The sequence below is a fragment of the Ochotona princeps genome, chromosome 1 (assembly GCF_030435755.1).
Source record: "Ochotona princeps isolate mOchPri1 chromosome 1, mOchPri1.hap1, whole genome shotgun sequence".
Lineage (NCBI taxonomy): Eukaryota > Metazoa > Chordata > Mammalia > Lagomorpha > Ochotonidae > Ochotona > Ochotona princeps.
In genome coordinates, this window is record NC_080832.1 from 72,013,811 (window position 1) to 72,029,977 (window position 16,167).

Sequence of the window (16,167 nt, forward strand, 5' to 3'; positions counted from 1 at the left end):
CTTTATCTTCTGCTTTTTACCATTCCAAAAAACTGACATTCCTGGACATATCCTCTTAAAAGTAAACCTTTGGTTCCAAGAAACAAAATGTGTTTTTCTTTACAAATATCATGAATTCAGTTGCATTTCAAATACACACACAACAATTATCTGACATACTTCTCCATAGAAATGAATATTTTCTCTAAAATCCAGCAGTTCTCTAATTTTTCCCCAGTACTTTTTTCCACCAGGAAATTATTCCTATAACCATAATTAGTGACATTTCATCCAGTGTGGAGCACCAACCCTGTATATTGCACATCTTTACTTTTTCTCATTGTCCCTGGTTTTTGTATACATTCATCTAAAAATCAGTGTTCACAAATTTGATTTTCACTTCTATGCTCTGCTGGTGACAAACAGCTGCTGCTAGTGACAATGATTATGACAAAGTACTAAATTTAGCCTTTTCACACCACTGTTACTTCACCACGCATTGTTTTTATTAAAACATAATTTCCAATAGCATTTCCATGAAACAAGTAACCATATCCATACATAGCTAAAGAAGAGTAAAAAATACTATTCATCAGGAAGGCAAAGCTGGGAAAGCATTAAACTAAAGGCTATGCAGGTTGCTTGGCAGGACACCAGCCCAAACTCACCAAAGGCTTCAGTGCTTTTCTTTATACTGACTTTTACAAATCCTTAAATTACACAACAACTAAACCATCATACAGTTCAAAACAGCTAATATCAGGCTTTGATAGTCCTACATAATTCCTAAATTACAATCTGTCTCTTTGTATGTTGGGGGACTCTACATTTTCTTAAAAGAACTAAGCCTTAACATTCCATTAATTTATTAACTCATAGCTTATTACATGAAAATTGCTTTGGAGTTTTAAAGACTTTTGCCTTTGAAATATTATCTTTTAAAGCTATGATGAGGACCTTCCATTTCTCTGAGCTCTCCCAACATGAAGAATTTTGTAATAATGTTGGATTTCCAGAAAAAAAAATTTATTAAAGTTAAAAACAGAAAAGTCTAAGATTTTACTCCACTTGGAACCAAACAAGTTAGGATGCCAAACTATTTCTGCTTACAAAATAAAATTTATACTCAAAATACTAAGCTTTCTATTATTCAGCCTCAAATTATTTTTCTGTTTCTGTCTTGTTCTCTAAACCATTCCTAAGCTTTTTCATATGATCATTTGAGATCTTAACTGGTTTATGGTTTTTTAAAAACAATTATTTATTTTTATTAGAAAGGCAAATTTACAGAGAGGAGAGACAGAGGAAAAGATCTGTCTAACTGGCTGCAACACCTGGAACTAAGCTGATCCAAAGCCAGGAGCTTCTTTCAGGTCTCCCATGCAGGTGCAGGGTCCCATTGGGCCATACCTTTCTGCTTTCCCAGGCCACAAGCAGGGAGCCAAATAGGAAGTGGAGCAGCCAGGACACAGAGCCCATATGGGATGCCCATGCCCAAAGCAGAAGACCAGCCAGTTGAGCCACCACACCAGACCCTGGTGTGTTTTGTTTCTTCAACTAAGCCTAACTTCCAAGAAGATGGAGAACTTATCTACTTCATGCTTACCTGTACGTACAATAACCACATGGAAACTGGATAAGTACACTGGAAGAATTTATAAATGTTAAAATGTGATCTGTTTCTACCTAAGGTCAGCATGCATGCTACTTCTCACTGCTTCCCCACTCTTAGCAACGTTTCTCTTGAAACCCGTATGAATTCTCACCTGGCCAACAACTCGATAGGTCACCATCTGATAAATCTTCCCCTGAGTCATTTACTTAAAAGAACTTATTCATTCCCGTCAGCCTTTATTACATCTTCTCATCAAAACGATAAAGAAAGGAAAGTATAAAGAGGTTAAGAAATATGTCAGAAGCTACCATTCCGGGATCTAGGACCATAAGCAGGTCTGTCTCACCTCAAAATCCCTGCTTTGAAAGTTTCTTGTGTTGCATACTGAAATACTTCTTAGATAATGTTGCTGATTCAAGCCTGGTGTTGGCACATCAGAGCAGCAGCATTTGGAGGAACCCCAGATGCTGCACAGATGAATGGGAGGAAGTGACGCACTGACCTCAACACACCTCAGAAAGAAATGCACTTCACACAGGAAGCACTCAAGAAATGCTTACCAGCAGCAGTTGTTTTTTTTTTGTTTTTGTTTTCTAAGTTAAACGGTCTGTTGACCAAAATACACAGTCTGTTGACCAAAATAGACAGCAAGCTATATTTGGCCCCCGGTCATCATTAACAACCCCTGCTTTATGGCAAGGCTCCTCAGCCTCAGCATTACTGGCATTTGGGACTAGATGCATCTTAGTGGCAGAGGGTTGGCAGCCCCTTGTTCTCTACCAGCTGGACACCAGAGATACCCTGGAAGCTGCCACACCAAAGAGTCTCCTATGGAGCAAAACTGGCCCTACTTAATAAACACTGCTCCAAGTTAGCGAACGTATTCAGGATATAGCTTGACGTTTCTAAGAAAGAAAATGCCGTCACAAAGTCAAAAGATAATGATTGAATGAAGTGCATATACTTACTTAGCTAAAAGTCCCACACTTAGCAGTAACTTTACAACTTCTGTGATACACACCGCTGTGGTTGAAAAGTAGCGCTCTGTGCTTGTTGTCCTCGTATACCTTAAAGCTATCGTGTAAGCTGCGGCCACCAGAGTCATCACTGTCAAGCAGTATAACTTGAATAGTAAACTGACATTTTCTGGAAAATACACACAACAAATGCATCACTTAGGAGATAATATTATAAAAGTTAATCAACTAGTTATATGACACTTGAAAATGTTTTTTGAGACAGTAATTTCCAATTATATAAACATGACGACAGCTGACTTCAAACATTAAGTGAGGCACACATTTTTTCCCCTGGGGAGTGTCTCAATTACAAGATTATGTGGCACACCGATTCAAGTTGAGGAAGTTATAAATTATGTATTTTAAATATCTTTGATTACAAACTTGTGAGAACAAAGCATAAAAATGAAAGAACGTAATTGCCATAATGCATAAAGGTATCTCAAAAAGTTCATGGAAAAATGTAATTAAAAGATCAGTTTAGGGAGTCCCTGGGCTCAAGATTCGGCTTTGTTCTCCAAACTTCCTGTTAATGTACACCCTAGCAGGCAGCAGGCGATGGCTGCACAACTTGGCTCCTTGCTATTTGTGTGGCACACCCACACTGAGTCGCTGGCTCCTGGCTTCAGGATGGCCCAGCACACCTGCTGCAGGCATGTGCGACATCAAGCTGCAGACAGGAGAACTCTGTTATTGCTCTCAACAAATAAAATGAAATTTTTAAATTCAGTTTACTTTGTTACAAAAGAATTTTGAAGCCCACAGTTTTTTTCCCCATAATATGCATTTCCATGAACTTTTCTGTAGACTGTATGCATGGACTTCAAATTTTGTACCAAATTAATTTATCTTTGAATTTCATTTTCTGTGAGCTTTGTGAAATGCCCTCACACATTGCACATTTAAGGATGGCAGAGGGCCCGGCGGCGTGGCCTAGCGGCTAAAGTCCTCGCCTTGAATGCCCCGGGATCCCATATGGGTGCCGGTTCTAATCCCGGCAGCTCCACTTCCCATCCAGCTCCCTGCTTGTGGCCTGGGAAAGCAGTCGAGGACGGCCCAAAGATTTGGGACCCTGCACCCGCGTGGGAGACCCGGAAGAGATTCCTGGTTCCCAGCATCGGATCGGCGTGCACCGGCCCTTTGCGGTTCACTTGGGGAGTGAATCATCGGACGGAAGATCTTCCTCTCTGTCTCTCCTCGTCTCTCTGTATATCTGACTTTGTAATAAAAATAAAATCTTTAAAAAAAAAAAGGATGGCAGAAAGAAAAAACTGAGGGACGAAGGTGAGCTTAACAGGGGACTTTACTGAATTTGCTTCGGCAGAGCATACACTAAGACTGGAACAGGCTGAAAGATTAGCATGGGCTCTGCATAAGGTTGACACACACATTCAAAGCCGTCCATATTGTTTGCTTTCTTGTGGTTTGACTTGCTGCTTCATCTTCTGCATTTTCTGGAATCTTCAAATGTATGTCAAAACAGCTGAAAACAGTTAAATATCGTGGCAGGGGCCGCTCCTGCGGCACAATGAGTTAAGCTGCAATCTGTGCTACCATCATGCCCTTGGAGCACTAGTGCAAGCTTGGCTGGTGCACTTCTGATTCAGCTCCCTGCTAATGAGCCTGCGGAAGCAGAAGAGAGCCTAAGCACAAAACCCTGTCACTCATGTGAGAGCTGGATGGGGTTCCCAGCTTCTGGCTTCAGCCTAGCCTCGTCACACCCACTGCGAACATTTGGGGAGTGAACTGGTAGACAGATCTCTTTGCCTCTCTGTCTTGCCCTGTCTCTGCGTAACTTGATTTTTCAAATAGATAGACAAATAATTTTCTAAAATTATCTTGGAAGGAAGATATTAAGATGATGCATCCCATTAGTGGCTTGTAATTTAATATTCCTGATGTCAGATTGGGCTGTTTAAGGTACTAACTGATCATCTTCTCCATTATTAAGGTACATTTTCCTTTTGTTAATTAACAAACATCGACCAGGTAGTGTCAATATAATATAAATATCCTGTGCCTTGTCATCCTTTCATCAAAAATGTTTCAGCATTCATTGCTGCGTTAATCCTGATTCAGTTATTTCTCTGAATGTATAAGCCATGGGTAGGGAACACTGTTTCTGGGGAAAACTTTTTGGATATTTTTAACATTTGTGAACCATACAAAATTACCATTTAAAACTTACCCTGCTATAGATTCACTGACTTTTTTTCCTTAAGATTTCTTTTATTTGGGCCTGGCAAATGGCTCAACTGGCTGATCCTCCCATTGCATGTCCAGGTGCCCATATGGGCACCGCATGTTGTGCCAGCTGCACTACTTCCCATCCAGCTCCCTGCTTGTGGCCTGGGAAAGAGTAGAGGACGGTCCAAAGCCTTGGGACCCTGCACCCATGTGGGAGACCTGGAAGAAGCTCCTCGCTCCTGGTTTCAGATCAGCTCAGCTCCGGCAACTTGTGGCCACTTGAGGAGTGAACCAGAGGACAGAAGAGCTTTGTCTCTGTATCCCTTCTCTTGGTAAATCTACCTTTCCAAAAAAAAAATAAGTAAACTTTAAATTTTTTTTTCTTTTTACTTGAAAGATTTACAAAGAGGAAGAGAGAAAGAGAGAGAGAGAGGGAGAGACAATCTTTCATCTACTTGTTCACTCTCCAAATGGCTGCAATTGCCAGAACTAAACCAACTGGAAGCCAAAAGCCAGGAGATTCTTCCGTGTCTCCCACATGGGTGCAGGGTCCCAAGGACTTGAACCACACTCTGTTGCTTTCCCAAGGCCATAGGCAGGGAGACAGATTAGAAGTAAAAGCAGTTGAGGACTGCCCAAGGCCTTGGGACCCTGCACCCTCATGGGAGACCTGGAAGAAGCTCCTGATTCCTGCTTTGGATAGGATAGGCCACTTGGGGAGTGAATCAGCAGATGTAAGATCTTACTCTCTCTCTCCTCCTCCTCCTCCTCTCTATGTATCTGGCTTTCCAATAAAAATAAGTAAGTCTTAAAAAAAAGAAATAGAACAGCCAGGACACACCTTGGCATTCATATGGGATGCCAATGCCACAGATAGATGATTGGGCTGTTATGCCATGGTGCTGGCTGCAGACTTTTGAACTTCAAATCCCACCTACAGTTACCTTAGCAGGTCAGACCAACAATGATTTTGTGGGCCTTACATAGCCCACAGGGTGGATATTCTTCTACACCTAAAATAGTGATTTTGATTGCAGCGTTCTGTTTATAAACTGTCATCCTTCTGTTAAACTAACCCAACATTTGCCCTTAACAAATGGGCACGAACTATAGTTTCTCCTTAAAGTTCAAGGTAACGACATGTTTCTTTGCTTTTGCTGTCTGTTTTCAGTATATTCAACACACTGAGGAACACAGCAAACAACACCTAAAATAAATCCTATTGACTGAGAGAAAGAGAACTATCAAAATCAGAAGCATTACATCTAGTCTCCCATTTCGCTGCATTATAAAGAAAAAGAAATTTTAAAGTGTATTAAGAACAAAACTATAAAACTCAAGCAGCAGAAAAACACATATCACTCAATTCAGAAACAGCAAGTGCTTCCAAGCAGAAGCCATCACCCAGGCACCACCACCAGACCAAACACTCTGGCAAAAGCCATGGCACTGGCTTGCCAGGGCCCCCTCCTACTTCCTTCACCCTGTTCAGGTGCAGCCCTCAAGGCTCAAACGGAATCTCCTTTCTTTACTTACCTCCCACTGCTCATGCCCTAGATATCCTTAACCTCCAGTCTTCACATTCAAGTTAAATGGAGATTGTCACTTTTTCTATAAAGGACCTAAAATATTCTTGGATTCAGCCCTCCATATTCTTGGATTCAACCAACTGTTATCTGAAAATATTCAAGGGGAAAAGACTGCCTCTGTACTAAGCAAGTACAAACAATACAATGTAACAACTACTTACAAAGCAATTATACTGCATGTTACAAGCAATCTAGAGATGATTCAATGGATATGGGAAGATGTGGGCAGATTAAATTCATATACTATTAAATTTCAGGATCCTGAAACCACTGTCCTGAGGATACTAAGAGATGACTTTATTTGGGGCTTTCAGGGACACAAAGCAAAAGTTTAAAAATCAAGTAAAATACCTGTGTAACAAGACAAGATAAATATTTTAACAAATCCAAATTATAATTGAGTACATTGCATCTTAACAAATTCACTTAAGGAGAAGAGTGGGGCACAGGGATTAACATTTTGCTTCCGTATTAGTGTTCTATCATCAAACCAATTACAATGTTTATCTATAAAAGTCATTCTTAGTCACCAGGTCACACAAAAATCAGCAGTACGTCATTTGGCTAGTGGGTCATACTTTGGCAGGCGTCAGAAGGACGTGGAATTAATACCCACCCCTTATTAAAATTATCTCACGTACTAAGTATTCTTTTGTTCACTGCTTTAGAAACCTAACCACAACTCAAACACGAACTTTGATAGAGAAATATAATAGGAGTTTCAAAGAGATTACCTGTAAATCTAGGAACTTACAAGGAAACAGATTCCTTTTTATAAAAATTTTCCCCTGGATAAATTAAAGCGTATTTCGTTAACTGTAGGCCAAGTTTTAAGCCACATCAAATTTTAAATACAAAGTACCATGGAAGAACTGAAGAATACAACTTATGCCTGCCTACATTTTCTTTCCAGAATACCTGAGGAACCAAAAGGCAATGTTCATGTAAAAGGAAGTAAGTGTGATCATGATAATACTTCCCTTGTTTAAAACTTTCCTAAGACTTCCAAACCAAACAGCAGTAACTTTGATGACTCATTAGCAGAAAGCAGTGCCCAGATTGCAGACCAAGTGTGCAAGCCAGCCACACTACTCATTCATAAGGTCTGTCAGCTCGAAATGATTCACATTTCAAAATTGTTGGAGACAATTTTTAAGTAAAATTTTGTGACACATGAAAATTTGTTAAATTCAAATTTCAGTGTCTTAAAAGTTGTTTTACTGAAACAAACAATTCTATGTTCATTGGTTTCAAAATTATCTTGGCTACATTTTCTCTGCAACTCCAGCATTAAGCAGTTATGACAAACATCATCCAGCCCTTCAAAGAAAATGCTTGCCTACCCATGTCCCAAATTCTCCATCGTGCCACACTTGGTGACAGCTTAGAACTGTCAAACACAGAATTAGCTAACAGATTCAGATCTGCAGTTTTGTCATCAGCTTTGAAAAAAATCTGTACAGTGATCATTTGGGAATGTATTTTATATTCTTAAAGGTAACCAATGATCTGTGAGGAAAAGTAATGAAGTAAATTCAAACAGCAAAACACACTGGGCATGGTATGAAACACCATTTTTATTTTTAAAACATGGATTTCAACTTTTTAAAAAATGCATACTCAATCTTTGTGTAATTTTCTCTGACATCCAGTTTAGCATTTTACTAAAACATTTCTTCTTTGCTCCATTCAGCAATCCCCCAGTATGAAATTTCAATTATTATGATTCATTTTTTCAGGTTAACATTAAAAATCCCATGACATTCCATCGTTTAAACTCTGTTGAGAATTCCAGCCATGCCCAAGGTCAGTGGCCATAAACCTTACCCACAAGGCAATGGGGGCCACCCTGTCCTCTGTTTCTTGCAAAGTTCTCATTACGTGTCACACAATATTTGCCTCAGAGTGGAAAATGTCCCCTAAGAGAAAAATGCAGTCTGGAAATGCCTTTTCAGATACTTTGATGGTGGACTTTATTTGTAGTCCCTGAGTATTGGTGATGGCAGCAAGCCTTAGGCTATCAGGAAACTAAAGAAACTGCAGTTTTGCTATAATGTTACCTTTCTAGGGGGCACACCTGATATCAACTGCACAACTATTAGGTGCAATGAAGCCTAAGCTGTGGCTGAGCATCCATGGGAAACAACAGTTTGCCTTTTGCAATCAAGTTTTCATTCACTGTTGGTCTGGGTTATCTCCATTCTATGTTAGTTATCAAAACAATTGTTGTCGGTGCAGTGGGTAAAGCCAGCGCCTGGGACACGGTGGCCCAAGTCTGTGGCACCCTGCTCTCCGGAAGGAAACCAGGATGAAGCCGGCACAGTGGCCTGTAGGGGTGTGAACCAGCGGACAGAGGATTTCTGTCTCTTTCTCCCTTTCCAAAACTCTCCCTTTAAAATAAACAAACCTTTTTTTAAAGACAAAATCATATTTTTTCTTGTACTTTTTGTGTTGCTACAAAGACTGCCAAGGTTGGATTTATTTTAAATGGCATAACAAATGGGAAGGGCCTGGCAATAAATGAAGACGCCTTCAACAAGGAAAAGAACTTGGTATCCACGAAAACAAAAAAGGTATTTAAATATTTGCTCAACGATTATTTAGAAGTGAAGCCAAGTTCACAGGCGGGGATGGGCGGACAGGACAGGGAGTACAGCAAGAGTAGAAATGTCACTCGGCCTCTGCTAGCCACTGCTCTACAGTCCAGAACTTCAGCGCCGGCCCAACAGATACATGCCACTCTGCAAAGCAAAACTGCAGCCTCCTTAAACGGCCTTTAGGCACCAAACGTCACTACCCTAATGTGCTATCCCTTGGGCGGGAGGGAGTGGGGGTAAGCAATGCGGATCTCAGCTTCCATCCAAAACACCAGTATTCCTTCCGCTTAGACTGTTTAAGGACTCTCTCCAATGCTGTGTCAATGCCCCAGGCCGAAGTGGGCTTAGTGGCCGTTCCACGCAAACCAGCCGCTGCGTGGGCTCTGCACCCAGGATGCCCTTTAAGTCTGAGCATCCGTGGGTGCAGGAGGCACAGAGGGGACCGCAGCCCGGCGACCTCAGCCAGGACCCACAACTGTCCGGCCTCTCCGCTGGCCAAGCGGGTCCAGCCTGGGACCTGCGCTGCAGCCCCGACCTGTCAGAGCTCAGTTCAACTCCACCAGCTCGGGGAGGCAGGCGTGCTGCTCTGGGACCACCGACTGCCCCGGCAGGCAGGGCAGCCACAGTGGGAGGGCACCCTGCCTGCGCTGCCTTCACAGCTTGGGCACGGCTTACCACAAACTCCTGCCTCCGCATGCCTCGGCCGGGCCCAGCGCCTTGCCGCCCCGGGGCTGCGGGGCCGCCCGCACAGCGTCCCAGACCCCCCCGCCCCGGGGGGCCCGGGCCTCACCTCTCGCGGCAGCCATGGCTCTCGGACAGCCCCGTGCGGAACTGACGCGCGCCCCCTCCGCGCCCCGCGCCCCGCGCCATCCACAGGGGACCGCCCCCTCACCATCGAGACGAAACCTGCGGGCTAGAGCGCCCCGAGCCGACCGCCAGCCTCATCCTCCGTAGGCGAACACCAAGAGTAGGCGCAGGGACCCGAGTTATTCCCGAAAACAGGAAGACCCACATGGAGCGAGGCCATTACGGCTGAATCCTTAGGGACCAATGTGCGAAACTCGGCCCAAGGCGATGTTTGATGAGCTGCGTCCTCCAACAGGTCGTCCTTGGAGTCCCGGGAGCCGCGCGTTGCCTTCTGGGAATTGTAGTCCCCAATGGAGAATTAGGCGGTAAATAAAGCTTTGGAGTGAGGCTTTGTGAGTGCTTCATTCCTGTTAAAGTTGTTGGAGAACCTCACAGAGCTCGAGAAGTTGTTTTTCTGCAATGCATGTCTCTCATCATCTTTCCTTGCTACTTCTTGTGTAAATTTAATATAATTTGCGCTAGATATTGTTCACAAATCTTCTGCCGGTGACCTTGCTGTTAGCAGGAATTACATTTATCTAGCCAGACATTCTAACCATATGATCTTCAAACAGATAAAGAGCCCTCGAAAATTCTACAAGTATAAACACACAACTCACCCACCACAGGACTACTAGAATCTCCAGTTTCCCTGGAGGCTATTGATTCACATTGGCAATATTGGAAATATGATATGTGGATATGAAAGTACTTCGTACCCTCCAGGAGCACTACAGTCCAGCAGCCTGCCCCTTCTGTAGATTACCTTTGTAGTGGAGTTGGAGAGGCAAATGTTGCGTGCTCCAGTCTAGGCACTGGTGTAGATGTGTCTAGTCTGTGCACACTACCCCCAAGCCTTGCATCCTGTGTGACTGTTGGGAGGGGCTCCCCGGAGGCCAGAGTGGACTTTGCAACATTAGACAGTTCATCCCTCTCACTTAGAACCCACGTCTGTCTGCCTGGTGGTGTGTGTGCTAACCACCATCTTCTGTCATTGTTGATGCTCCTACCTGGAGAATTATGCATTTCACTATAATATATGTTCTTTTACAATACATTTAAACAACAAACTTGTATATTTACTTGAAATTTTTAAATTAAATACTCTATCATGGACCCAGAGCAATGACTCAGTGGCTAAATCCTTGCCTTGCATGTGCTGAGATCCCATATGGGTGCTGGTTCATGTCCCAGCTGTTCAGTCTGTAAAAATCTACTCTGATTATAATTATTCTCTTTATGATGCTCAAACTGACTCAGTATGAACTTTTTTTAAGATTTATATATTTATTTGAATGGCAGAGTGAGAGGGAAATTGTCCATCTGCTGGTTCGCTCCCCAAATGGCCACAATTCTAGGGGCTGAGGAAGTGTGCGGCTAGGAGCCCTGATCTCCTTCTAGGTCTCCTAATGGGTACCAGACCCCTCCTCCACTGCTTTCCCAGGCCATTGCAAGGAGCTGGATTAGAAAGTGGAGCAGCTGGGACTCAAACCAGCATATGGAATGTTGGCATTGCAGGTGGCGGCTTAACCCCATATACCATACCACCAGTGCCCCACCTGCATCCCAATGCCTGGGATAAATAATTACTTACAGTCTTTTTTTTTTTTTTTTTTTTTTTTTTTTTTTTTTTGAGAGAGAGAGAGATGGAGAGATACGCACTCTACAAACACCCACCCACCCTGGTCAAAGCTGAGAGTGAAGAGTTCAATCCAAGCCTCCTAAATGGCACCAGGAATCCAAACAACTTGAGCCCTTACCACTGCCTCCCAGGGTCTCCATCTGCAGGAAGCTGGGATGGGGAGCCTGAGCTGGCAGATCAGGGACTTAGTCTGAGCTTGTTTTCTTTCTCTTTTTTAAAGATTTATTTATTATTTTTATTGGAAAGGCAGATATACAGAGAGGAGAAGAGACAGAGAGGAAGATCTTCCGTCCATATGGGATCCCAGTGAGTTCAAGGCGAGGACTTTAACCACTACGCTATCATGCCAGGCCCTAGTCTGAGCTGGTTTTCTTGTCAATTACCCAAAATCTTAGTGGGGATAAAATTACTGGTTTAATGTTGTCCTTTAATGTGTGCCTACTTTGTTCACAACCCAGCCTAGAGGAAGTAGCAGTTTTCAACATATAGGGCATAAAGTCACATTGCCTGCCAAGGCAGCTTTATAGTGCTTCAAGCAGCAGTGTCATTCCTAATTATTACCTGTAGTACCTGCTTTGATTCCCTGATCGCTTCTATCTTTGCCCAGTAGTGAAAGCTCCTCTAGTTTATATCAACTGCATAAAAGGAGGCACAGCACTATATCTGTAATAAAATATGAACTCAAACAAAAAAGACTGTGTAAGAAGCAAATACCTAAAGTTTAAAATGGTTATTGTTAAATTCAAGTATGCTAGCTACACACAAGACTAAAAGTGATAGTAATTACAGTAAACAGATAACCATAAAGAACACAGAGACAAATATAGACTCATAAATACAATTGTTTCCATTACAATTAAGCTTATTATCCACATTCACCAATAAGAAAAACTTCCCAAGCCAATTTGATGCCTAATTATCCTCAAACAACTCTTCCCAGTAATGCAATATTAATTTTACAAAAGTCAAAGGAGGCCTTTCGATTTATAAGAAAATAAAATGATAAAAGGAGCCGTTACAAACTAAGCAAATGGACAAGGAGATTGCAACATGGTACTAACCCTCAGCCTGCACAGGTTTCTTACTTGAGCTGGACACTGCCTTGCCTCTGCTGCCTTCTTTAGTTTCATAATCTCACTTTCCTGTCAGTTCCTGGTAGGGAATCTGCACCTGCTTACATCATTTGCTGCTCAACTTGCTGCACTCTTATTTCCACTCAAGCTAAATCTATTCAGAGAGCTCAGCAGTTGCTACCCCACTGATCTTTCCTAATTCCTCACCCTCTTCTGTTTAGCCATCATTTGCTGCAAGTCATAATGTACCAAGCATTATTCTAGGCACTAATTGGGAGCCAGAAAACAAAAAATGGAAAAATCAGGAATGGGAGCACAGTAAAAAAAGACATCCGGCTCCGCCCACAGCTAACGTAGGTAAATCACTTACCAGCTAAGTGCTTTGTGTCTGCTTAAGGCCTTTAATCTCCGTGACAACCCAATCAGCTGAAAACTATTACTATTCCCATTCTACCATGATGAAACTGCAGCAGAGATATTAAGTGGCAACCACCAAGCAGTGAGACCGGACTTTTCTTGCATGACTATAAAAATTCCTTTACACCTTTTTCTACTTTGCTGAATACTACCCTGTATTTTGTCTCTTCTTCCTCTTCATTCCATTGCCATTCCTACAGGGAGGACTTAATTCATCATTCTTGTCATTCTTTAAGCTCAAAGATAAAGAACACTTTCTCTCTCTCTCTCTTTTTTTTACCACCTGTCCCTCCTTCCAGCTATCTTTGGTCTCCTGGAGCAGAAACCCTGAGGCCACATCATACTTTGGTCTTTCTGCCCTTTCCTGAGATGTTATGTTCCCTTACGTCAGTCTCACACCTGCCCCTTCCCATCATCCATCACCACACACTCCCATTCTTACAACAGCCTCCTCGCCATCTCCCAACTCCAGGACCCCTCCGCCACCGTCCATCTTTGTTCAAGAACTTTCAATGGTTTTCTAATTTCCCACCATAACAAGGCAGAATGTCATTGCCTCTCCTAGACTTCCGAAAGGTATACCAACTATGCTTCTGTAACTTTACTTCCTACCACTTCCCTAAAGGTAATGTCTCATTTTCCTTTCTCCCTGTGCTCCTCCTTCTTTTTGTTATTTTCCTCTAAAAACCTTATCAATTCCCATGTCATCTATTAAAATTATTACTTGGACAACACTATTTATAATTTGTCTTTCCCTTCATCCCTTAAAAAAAAAGAAAGAAAAGAAAAAAGAAAAAAAGATTGGGGCTATTGCCATAGCTCAACAGGTTAATTCTCTACTGTCAAGCACTAGCAACCCATTTCAGTGCCTGTTCATGTCCTGGCTGCTCTTCTCACATTCCTGCTCCCGGCTTGTGGCCTGGGAAAGCAGTGGAGATGACCAAAGTCTTGGAACACTGTACACATGTAGGAGATTGGGAAGCAACTCCGGGCTCCTGGCTTCATACCAGCTCAATTTCAGCTGCTGTGGCCATTTGGGAAGTGAACTAGCAGATGGAAGACCTTTCTGTCTGTCTCTGCTTCTCTCTGTAAATCTAACTTTCCAATAAAAATAAACAAATCTTTTTAAAAATTGACCTATTTATTTGAAAGAAAGAGAGAGAGAGAGAGAATCTTCAATCCACTGGCTTACTTACCAGAGGGAATGGCTGAGCTGGGCCGAAGCCAGAAGCCAGGAGCCTCATCCAGGTCTTACACAGGGGTGGCAGTTCCTGGGTCATTTCCATTGGTTTTCCCCAAGCCATTATCATTGGAAGGGACTTGAATCAGGAGGAAAAGCCAGGACAGGACCCAGCACCCAAAGGATCCAGCCTCTCAGGCAGAGGATTAACCCATTAAATCACCATACCAGCCCCTTCTTTTTAAAAAAATTAACTCACTCAACCAACAAGATACTACTAGTGTCATACGCATAAAAAGACTAAATTGGGGCCTGGAGCGATAGCGTAGTGGTTAAAGTTCTTGCCTTGCATGCACCAGGATCCCATATGGCTAATCCTGGCGCCCTGCTTCCCTTCCAGCTCCCTGCTTGTGGCCTGGGAAAGCAGTCGAGGATGGCCCAAAGCCTTGGGACCCTGTACCCGTGTGGAAGACCCGGAAGAGCTCCTGGCTCCTGGCTTTGGATTGGCTCAGCTCCAGTCGCTGCAGCCCCTTGGGGAGTGAACCATCAGACAGAAGATCTTCCTCTCTGTGTCTCCTCCTCTTATGTATATCCGCCTTTCCAATAAAAATAAATAAATCTTTAAAAAAAAAGGCTAAATCACAGTTCAAATCTCAAGAAATTCACTATTTAGCAGGGAGAACACAGATGAATACTGTTGCAGGGTGCGAGCGAGATCACACCAGGCATGTCTAAGGTTTTATTAAGGAGTCTTTATTAACAAAGCTTGGTGATAACAGAACATACTAAAATAACAGATCACAAGCCCAATCAAAGCAGTATACAGGGACCACGCTCAGGGGATTACCTGTCCTGGATCATCCAAGAGTCAAGGTGCCAGTGTAACGGGAACACCTGACCAGAAACAGAGCGAGCCCGGCTTCACAGTCTTTTAAAGGCGCCTGTGAGGGGAGTGGTTACACAGCAATGCAATACCGTCCCCTCTCAGTTGATAGGTGAGTCACAGGTGGGCAGGAGCGAATACCTACGTGTTATGGGTTAAGGAGTTAATTGGCGCTCGTTGGGATGGCAGGAATAGGAGCTGGGTTTGCAGCTAAAAAGACTAATTGTACTCATCTGTGTCCAACATCCTGGCCGAATTAGGACGTGGGGGAAGAGTATACAAGGAGAGGTGAAGGAGCAATCACTGGCTGCACTCCATAACAAATACCTAGCCAGGTATCTATTTAATTCCTATTAGAAGTCTCATAAAAATCTTATGAAAATCCACAAGAAGCAATTAATTACATCTGTTAGGAAAATTATTTACATAAGACATAAAATCTGGGAGCCAGTGTTGTGGCATTTTGAGTAAAGCTGCCACCTGAGACACCAGTTCGAGTCCTGGTTGCTCCACTTCCTATCCAAATCCCTGCTAATGACCTGGGAAAAGCAGTGGAGTGTGGCCTGAGTGTGTAGGTCTCTGCTAGTTCATGGCAAAACCCTGAATAAAGTGTCTGACCCCTGGCCTCACCTTGGCCCAGTCCTGACCATTGCAGCATCTAGTAAGTGAACCAACAGATGGAAATTCGGTGACTTTCCCATCCTCTCCAACTCTGCTCTTCCAATAAAATAAATGTTTGGAATGGAAGGGATGAGATGGGAAAAGGAAGGAATGGAGGGGAGGGAAAGGGAAGAAAGGAAAAAACTGTTCAGGTTGTTTCCGGACCAGGATAATTTCACGGGAGTGCCTACGGAGCACATTTCAGGTGACAGAGGGAAGAGCAAGTGCAGGCATGGTGGCATTAAAGACCTTGACCTATTGGAATAGTTTGGGTTCAATTTGGCTAATACCCGTTGTGTATGTGTGGAGGGAGAGAGGAGGAAAGACGATGGAACTGAAAGTCAAACAGAGGTCATAGTTTGAGAACTTCTCTATGATATGTGAGGGTGTTTTTATTTTTTAGGTAGTGGAGAAGAGCCTGTGGGATGTTACGCAGGGAAGGTGAAGCTCTGGGGAAGGAGCCCACGTGGCATGTTCAGC

The 16,167-nt window shown here is 43.0% G+C and overlaps 1 protein-coding gene across 2 annotated transcripts in view; it reads right to left on the reverse strand.

The window, feature by feature from the left end:
- Positions 1–9,834, reverse strand: part of SLC35A1 (solute carrier family 35 member A1) — a 37,171-nt gene extending 27,337 nt beyond the window's left edge. Inside the window, exons 1-2 of one of the 2 annotated variants that reach the window (XM_058660937.1) lie at positions 9,777–9,834; positions 2,563–2,740 (exon numbers count right to left, since the gene is read on the reverse strand). In XM_058660937.1, the coding sequence (XP_058516920.1) occupies positions 2,563–2,740; positions 9,777–9,792 (194 nt within the window). In that variant the 5' untranslated portion in view covers positions 9,793–9,834. Of the gene's footprint in view, positions 1–2,562; positions 2,741–6,336; positions 6,529–9,776 lie in introns of those variants that run through there. The other variant, XM_058660939.1, reaches the window with a different exon arrangement.
- Positions 9,835–16,167: the final 6,333 nt, after the last annotated feature.